This window comes from Lipotes vexillifer, unplaced genomic scaffold, assembly GCF_000442215.2.
Source record: "Lipotes vexillifer unplaced genomic scaffold, Lipotes_vexillifer_v1.1 scaffold625, whole genome shotgun sequence".
Taxonomy (NCBI): Eukaryota; Metazoa; Chordata; class Mammalia; order Artiodactyla; family Lipotidae; genus Lipotes; species Lipotes vexillifer.
The window spans coordinates 380,992-389,943 of record NW_006771655.1 but is presented as its reverse complement, the minus strand read 5'-3'; the positions used below and the strand labels follow the sequence as shown (position 1 = coordinate 389,943).

Below are 8,952 nucleotides of genomic sequence, written 5' to 3'. Positions count from 1 at the left end.
AAACAAAAAAAAAAAAAAAAAAAAAAAAAAAAAAAAAAAAAAGAAAGACATCCATGTTGGTATTTCCAGTAAGATGTCCACTCATCTTACTGTTTCACTCTGCTTTTGCAAATATCTACAGAAGGTTTTCCGCCCTAATGTGGGCTTCCCGTCTTACTGACCAGTGCCCGTACAACCAAGACAAAGAGGGGCTAGACCTATGTCAGTGTGCCGTGAAATCCCCAAATCCAGGCCAAAGGAACTGGGATGCTCTAAGAAAAGCCCATGGTGGGCAAGAATCCCTGTGTCTTCCCAGCACGTCCTGAAGGGCCCCTCCCGCCTTAAGCGTCCTCACTGGCGGGGCGCCTCTCTGACACTCCCCGCAGGGAGAGCACCCAGAACTATTTCTGTCTATGAGCCCCGCCTCCTCTGTCCTGCCTCTTTTTCCATACATACATATTTGCATGGATGGAAGCCTCCAGGCTTGGAAAGCCCTGCTGCTGCCATGGTAACCGTTAAGTCCAGGGAGGAAGGGCCTGTCTGCACACCCCACACAGGCACCAGGGGTTTCCCGGGAGCTATGACTGAGACACCCCTCCAGCCTCTGCATCCGGCCGAGCCCTTGCCAGGACGGGAAAGGTTTCCCCGATTACTGCCCACCCTTTCAACAGCATCGGCCCCTCCCACTCTCCCTTCTTCCTGAGAGGCAGTAGCCAGACTTGCCTTCCCTTCCCTCCTTCCTTCCGAAGTGCCCTCAATCCTGTCTCCCTCCTCCCACCTTTACAGGGGCAGAAGGCAGCCATCAGACCCAAGTCCATAGCTGCCCTGGCTCACTGTATTCTGGGGTCTAGTGTTTTGAACCATACGTGACTTTCCTGAGAAATTTCCCAAACCGAATCATCTGGGATCATCCCAGACACCTGTTAAAAAATCAGATTCCCAGGCCACATCCTAGACCTAGGGACTCTATCTCCCGAGAGAGAGGCTGGGACCAGGGGCAATCCTTAACAGGCAAGCTTGGTATACAGGGCTCCTGGGCACAAGTGGGAAGAGCTGTGCCTGAATTCCACTGAGCAGCTTGAGGCTGACCCCTTCTGATGCCCAATTCGCAGATTTATCAAAGTAAAACACCACTGCAGAGCAAAGAGAACACAGGGCAAAACACTCCCAGAAACTCCAGCATCATGTAATTTCCAGTTACAGTATGGAATACTGAATTTCTCTCAAAACCACCTAGAAATTACATGAATTAAAACAAAACAAAACAAAACAGGTGAGCTGCAGCTTCCTCCGTCCAGTCTCAGCACCCCCGACGCGATCGCCTTCTCCACATGCTGTGCCCCAGTGCGGTCCTTAGGCCAGCACCCCCTGTCCTGGGACAGGCGTTCAGGGCAGCAGGCCTGGACGAGAGGAGCAGCCGCCCGGGCACCAGGTCAGATTGGTTCCCCCCGACCCCCGGTCTCCCGATGGCCAAGCCTGGGAGGCCCAGTCATGCTGGGTTTGCAACAGTTGAGTCTTTTCCCTGGAATGGAGGCTTCATTTCTAAGTCCGTGTACCTTCCCCCCAGGAAAGGCAGCGAATTCTGCAGAGGTAACAGCAAATAGGGGGGCGCCCCAGAAGGGAGGGAGGAGGCCTCTGAGCTTCACCTCCGAGCGGGGGTGTGTGAGGAGCCCCCGCTCACCACAACTAGAGAAAGCCGGTGCACAGCAACAAAGACCCAGTGCAGCCGAAAATAAATAAATTAAATAAATAATTTTTTTTTAAAGAAATAGAAGAAAAAAGGGCAATGAGTACATAGAGGGAAGTTCATTACAACATTCTTTTGCAAGCGTGTGGAATTTTACATTTTACTTTTGTTTTGGTTTTCTTGATCACAGGAGTGACCTGAGGGATGCTTCTCACATTGCCCCTCTTCTTACGCCTCTGCTACTCCACTTGGCATTTTCCGGAATGTCTCCTGTCCCACGGCACTCAGGCATCCAAGCCTTTGCACAAGCTGCCCCCTCCACGCACCGTGCCACCACACAAAAGAAACTACTACCCTCAGAACTTCAGCTCAAAGGCTCCGTCCCCAGGAAGCCCTTCCAGCGCCCCCCAGACACTTAACTCACTTTCTCCTCGGCGGCTGCCCCAGCTCACGCTCCTCCCCCTCCAGCCTCCAGCCCCATCAGGCGAACTGTACTGGTTTGCTGCTTGCCTGTCTCCTCCCAAGGCCAGGAATGGCTCCTGAACAGGGATCATTTTCTAATACCCAAGGGAAAGACCCATTGAACTGGGTGTCAACAAACCACGGCTTCAGAATCATTTGAAGAGCTATTAAAAACGCAGAGCCCAACTCCTCAGAAACTCAGGGAGCAGTCCTAGACATCTGCATTTTAAGCCCAGCAAGGACCCTCAAAATCAGACCACCCCATTCTGAAATCAGAGAGTGGGGATGTTGGCACAACCTTGTGAATATATTTTAAAACCACTGCATTATACACCACTGCATTACACACTTTAAAAGTGAATTTTGGGACCTCCCTGGGAGCCCAGTGGTTATGACTTCGTGCTTCCATTCATTGCCAGGGGTGTGGGTTCGATCCCTGGTCAGGGAACTAAGATCCTGCATACCACACGGTGCAGCCAAAAATTTTTAAAAACTGAAAAAAAAATAAAATAAAAGTGTAAATTTTATGGTATGTTAACTGTATCTCAATCAATCAATCAATAATTAGACTGTCCCAGGGACTTCCCTGGTGGCACAGTGGTTAAAAATCCGCCTGCCAATCCAAGGGACACAGGTTCAAGCCCTGGTCCGGGAAGATCCCACATGCCGTGGAGCCACTAAGCCCATGCACCACAACTACTGAGCCTGCGCTCTAGAGCCCGCGAGCCACACCCACTGAGCCTGTGCTCCACAACTACTGAGCCTGCGCTCTAGAGCCCGCGAGCCACAACTACTGAAGCCCGCACACCTAGAGCCCGTGCTCCGCAACAAGAGAAGCCACCACAATGAGAAGCCCGTGCACCACAACGAAGAGTAGCCCCCGGTAACCGCAACTACAGAAAAGGCCACATGCAGCAACAAAGACCCAACACAACCAAAAATTTAAAAATAAATTTTAAAAAAATTAAAAAAAATTTTAAAATAATTAGACCGTCCCAGAGAAAGGGACCTTGATCATGTCCAGGATAGAGCAAGACTCCCCCTCTCTCCTCTCAAGCCAAAAGACCCTCACGATGGGACAAGAGGCCTCACTGGGCAGGGCCCCGACATATGATTCAAGGAACAGAGGGGCCTTTGCGCCAGGACCCCATAAGACCAAGGTGCCAGACAGCCCCCCCCAAGCACACGCGACTAACGGGAATCTACTAACACAGCCAGGTTATACCCTCAGGATTCTTCCTGGGGGAGCTGGTACTCTCTGGCCCTTCAATCCTACTACCAGCGAGCAGGTGGGCCCCACACCTTCCCCCTCAATCAAGGGGCCACTTGCGAGCCAAATCCGCTTCCAATGAAGAACAGCTGTCGGCAACCCCAGCCGCCTCCCACGCACTCATGCCGCACCCGCTCCTGCCAGCCGGAGCACGAGCAAGCCCGCAAGGCTTAGGGAATACGCTCGACGGTCTGAGTCCCGGACGACAGGTATAAATACAGGTGCACACAGGTACACAAACAGGTAGCTGGGAATCAACAAAAGGGAAGACCCTAGTCACTGCCCGGATCCCCCATTTCCTGGTCTACAGAGAAAATACCCTGCGCCCCATTACAGGAACTCGGTGGGTTTCTCCGTCGGACCCAGATTTATGGAGCATTGGGGAAGAAATTAAGGGTGAGTCACAAGTCTCCCAGGTGAAATGGCTTTTCCTCCACCACCCCCCAAGTCACACAACAAGCAGGCTCAGAGGAAAGTGGGCTGGACTGAAACCGAACGTTCAGCGACACAGGATGGGATGGGAAGGGAAGGGAAGTGGGCAGGGAGGAGGAACGTCTCAGAGCTCCAAGGGCTGAGCCAAGGCACAGGGGCATGGGAAGAGGGCCTGGGAGACCTAGAGGAGCTGGAAACTCTGGGGAAGGCGCGAGAGGGGGTGAAGTCTGCCGATCAGGAATGCGGGACCGGCAAACGGATGGAAAACCGAAAGTTGAGACAGCTTATGCCTTCGGATACAGGATGAGGTCCTAGGGGGCGGGATGGGTCAAGGATGAGGGATGGGGTAAGGGGCAGGGGGCAAGGGGCAAGGCCAGGGCAGGGATGGGAAGGACGGGGCGAGGCCAAGGCCAGGGTCGGGGCAGGAAGGACCAAGCCAGGCCGACGTCAGGGTCGGAGTGAGGGCCGCGGCGGCGGTCAGGACGGGAAGGATGGAGCGGGAAAGGGAGCGAGACGGAAAGGACGCAGGGAAACCGGAGTCGGGGTGGGGAGGACCGAGCGGGACCAAAGCCGCCGGGCAGGGAGGAAAGTAGAGACCGGCGCCTGCCGTACCTCTCCGAGGCTGGCCATGTCGAGGTCAGGACGAGCCGCTGCCGCCGGAGCCACAGCTCCAAGGCCTCCCGCCTGGCTGGCCAGGGATGCTCAAAGCCGGCGCGTCAGAGGCTCCACAGAGACCCGGGGCACGGGGCGGGCCGCTCGCCACTTCCGGCGCCCGCCGATACGCACTTCCGCTAGCCCGCGGGCGAGCCCCGCGCAGCCGCCATGTTGGGTGCGGCGCGCAGCCAAGGACCCGGTAGGGCTGGGTAGAACGCGGGCATCCCGGCTGGGCCGCACTTGCTCTCCGAAGTCGTGTCCCGCTCCTCTGCTCTGTGCACGCCCCTTTCCAGCCACACAGGCCCTCTCTTGCCGGCCCAGCACTCTCCTGACTCTAGGCCTTTGCATTTGCCGGTCCCAGTGCCTGCAGTGTTCAGAAACCACCTGTCAGAGAGCCGGTCCCTGACCCCCTTGCAGAAAATAGCATCACCCCCTCCCCATCCTCGCAAACACACACCTAATCTAACAAATAACCTTATCCTCTGTTATTTTTCTCCATAATTCTTTGCACTATCTGATCTACTGTACCTTTTTTTGTTTGTTTCCTGTCCTCCCCAATAAACTGTAAACGCCCTGTACCTAGAAAGCTCCCTGACGTGGGCGCTGAATAAATATTTTCTGGGTAAATTAATGTATGGATGATATGCTCTCACCTGTAACCTTTTGCATTTACAAATCATTTACTAATAAAAATTTGTGGGGAAGAAAGAACTGGATGTGAATGCTAGAAGTCAGAGATGAAGATGTTGAGGTTTCCCTGGTGGCACAGTGATTGGGAATCCGCCTGCCAACGCAGGGAACACGGGCTCGAGCCCTGGTCCAGGAAGATCCCACATGCCCGCGGAGCAACTAAGTCCGTGCGCCACAACTACTGAGCCTGCGCTCTAGAGCCCGCGAGCTGCAACTACTGAAGCCCACGTGCCTAGAGCCCGTCCACCGCAATGAGAAGCCTGTGCACCGCAATGAAGAGTAGCCCCAGCTCTCCGCAACTAGAGAAAACCCCTGCGCAGCAATGAAGACCCAACGCAGCCCAAACTAAATAAATAAATAAATTTATTTAAAAAAAAAAAAAAAAGAAATGAAGATGTTGACTGGGCCATGCTCCCTCCAAAGACTCAAGGGAAGAATCCTTCCTTGATTTTTTTTTAATATATTTTAGAAATTTATTTCTTTTATTTATTTATTTTTGGCTGTGTTGGGTCTTTGTCGCTGTGCGCGGGCTTTCTCTAGTTGCGGCGAGCAGGGGCTACTCTCGTTGCGGTGCACAGGCTTCTCATTGCGGTGGCTTCTCTTGTTGCGGAGCAGGGGCCCTAGGCACGTAGGCTTCAGTAGTTGTGGCTCGTGGGCTTCAGTAGTTGTGGTGCAAGGGCTCGGTAGTTGTGGCTCACGGGCTGCAGAGCGCAGGCTCAGTAGTTGGGGTGCACGGGCTTAGTTTCTCCTCAGCATGTAGGGTCTTCCCGGACCAGGGCTCGAACCCGCGTCCCCTGCGTTGGCAGGCAGATTCTTAACCACTGTGCCACCAGGGAAGCCCTCTTCCTCGATTCTTTTAGGTTGTGGAGGTTGCCAGCAATCCTTGGAATTCCTTGGCTTGTGGCCACATACTCCAAGTTCTGCCTCTGGGGCCATCTTCACTTTTTGCACGTGTGTGTATCCTCTCCTCTTCTTTTTTTTTTTTTTCTTTGGCCACGCTGCTGGGTCTTATGGGATCTTACTTCCCCAACCAGGGACTGAACCCTGGGCCCACAGCAGTTAAAGCACTGAGTCCTAACCACTGGACTGCCAGGGAATTCCTGCTCCTCTTCTTATAAAGACACCAGTCATGATGGATTTAAGATCCACCCTAGGCCAGTATGACCTCATCTTAACTAATGACATCTGCAAAGATCTTGTTTCCAAATAAGGTCACATTCTGAGATTCCAGGTGAACCTGAATCTTTGGGGAACACTATTCAACCCAGTACATCAAGCTTCATACCAAACTCTCCCTGGGCCTCATTTCCCTCCCACCTCACCAGGTTGAGCCAGTTTGTATTCAGAGAACTCTGGTGGCTCCAACTGTGGGCGGACCACCATGGGAACAGGCACAGTCCTTGCCTCAAAGAGCTCATGGTTAGGTCAAAGGTTAGGAGCCACTTGAGACAAACACATGTTAATGGGGTTTCCATTATTTTTTGTTTACTATCAAAACCTCAACAATGAGGCCCAACTCTGACTCAGGCAGGCATCTGGGGGTTCCACAGAGGCCCAGGTTCTCCTGACTCCCTGACCCATTCCTTTCCTTCCCCTATAAGCCATAATCAGGTATGTTTCTCATTGTGGCAGATGTGTTTATTTTCCCTCCCCAACTAGAACAGGGCATGGCTGCAGCAGACCATTGATCGACATTTGTCAAATCGATGATTGATTAAATGAGATTATGCAGGTACTGTCCAGCAGAGAGGAGCTATTCAATACACAGAAGCTGTAACCTCTACCACTCTTCCTCTTTCTAATGAGGAAGGAGTCTCACATTTCCTGGGCATCCCCAATTCTGAGGAACATTTGAGTTGGAAATCACTGAGTGTGGGGCTGGGGAGTCAGCCCCAGTGCCTCACTGCTCTCACTCTGTCACAAGCCTTTCCAGGTTTTGGTGACACTTCCTTACAGCGTCCACTGAGAAGTGTAGGTGAACGGATAAATGAACTGTAATCCACCTGAACTGTGGAATAGCAGTCAACACTATAAAGAAATGGGCTATCAAGCCATGAAAAGACATGGAGGAGGGACTTCCCTGGTGGCACAGTGGTAAGAATCTCCCTGCCAACGCAGGGGACACAGGTTCGAGCCCCGGTCCAGGAAGATCTTACATGCTGTGGAGCAACTAAGCCTGTGCGCCACAACTACTGAGCCTGCGCTCTAGAGCCCACGAGCCACAACTACTGAAGCCCTCGTGCCTAGAGCCCGTGTTCTGCAGCGAGAAGCCACCGCAATGAGAAGCACACGTACTGCAACGAAGAGCAGCCCCCGCTCGCCGCAACTAGAGAAAGCCTGTGAGCAGCAACAAAGACCCAACGCAGCCAAAAGTAAGTAAATAAATAAATAAAAATTAAAAAATAATAAATAGGGCTTCCCTGGTGGCGCAGTGGTTGGGAGTCCGCCTGCCGATGCAGGGGACCCGGGTTCGTGCCCCGGTCCGGGAAGATCCCACATGCCGTGGCGCGGCTGGGCCGGTGAGCCATGGCCGCTGAGCCTGCACGTCTGGAGGCTGTGCTCTGCAACGGGAGAGGCCACAACAATGAGAGGCCCACGTACCGCAAAAAAATAAAAAATAAAAAATTAAAAATTAATAAATAAATAAATAATAAATTAATTTTTAAAAAAAGACATGGAGGAAACTTAAATGCATATTACTGAGTGAAAGAAGCCAATCTGAAAAAGATACATACTTTATGATCCCAACTACATGACATTCTGGAAAAGGCAAAAATTATGGAGATAATAAAAAGATCAGCAGTTGCCAGGACTTAAGGAGACCAGGCCAGGGAGGAATAGGGAGAGCACAGAGGATTTTCAGGGCAGTGAAACTGCTCTGTATGATGCTGTAATGGTGGATGCCTGTCCAGACCCATATAATGTAAACACCAAGGGTGAACTCCAAGGTAAATTACAGGTGATACCATGTGTCAATGTAGGTTTCATCAGTGGTAACACATGTACCGCTCTGCTCTGCTCTCTGGCTCTAGTGGGGATGTTGATGGTGGAGGAGGTTATGCAAGCCGGGGATGTATGGGAAATCTCAGTACCTTCCTCTCAATTTTGCTGTGAACCTAAAACTGCTCTAAAAATTAAATTTTATTACTTTTGAAATATGTATATCTGACCTGCTCACTCCTGAAGGCGCTCCCTCTGCCCTTGCCTGTGCTGTTGCCTCTGTCAGGTGGCTCTCACCCCAACTCTGACTCATTTCTCAACATCCCTTCCATAGAAAACCTTCCCCTCCCCCCGACCAGGTCACTGTTCCATTATTCTCTGTCACCATTCCTCCAAGTATTTCTTGAAGGCATTTATCGCAGTGGATAATTAAGAGCCATCAGTATGAGTTTTTGATCCACATCTGTCCTCCCACCAGTCCAGTGCCATCCACTAGAATTTTCTACAAGGTTGAGAATGTTCCATACCTATGCTGTCCAATGGGCACTTGAAATGTGACTTGTGCAACTGAAGAACTGAATGCTTAATTGTAATTAATCTGAAATATAAATAGCCATGTGTGGCTCATGGCCCGCTAGCGGACAGTGCAGCAAGACGGGAAGCCCTGGGAATCCCCTGGCAGTCCAGTGGTTAGGGCTCCGTGCTTTTACGGCCGAGGGCCCAGATTGGATCCTAGTTGGAGAACTAAAATCCCACAAGCCGTGTGATGCAGTGGGAAAAAAAAAAAAAAAAAGACCGGCAGCCCTATGAGGGCAGGGCAAAGGTCCCAAAACTCCTG

At 51.8% G+C, this 8,952-nt stretch overlaps 1 protein-coding gene across 1 annotated transcript in view; it reads right to left on the bottom strand.

Moving 5' to 3' along the window:
* The window catches only part of LOC103077496 (F-box/LRR-repeat protein 18), a 9,480-nt gene extending 5,020 nt beyond the window's left edge, over positions 1-4,460 (bottom strand). Inside the window, exon 1 of the mRNA XM_007447080.1 lies at positions 4,443-4,460. Coding sequence (XP_007447142.1) covers positions 4,443-4,460 — 18 coding nt within the window. The remainder of the gene's footprint in view (positions 1-4,442) is intronic.
* Positions 4,461-8,952: the final 4,492 nt, after the last annotated feature.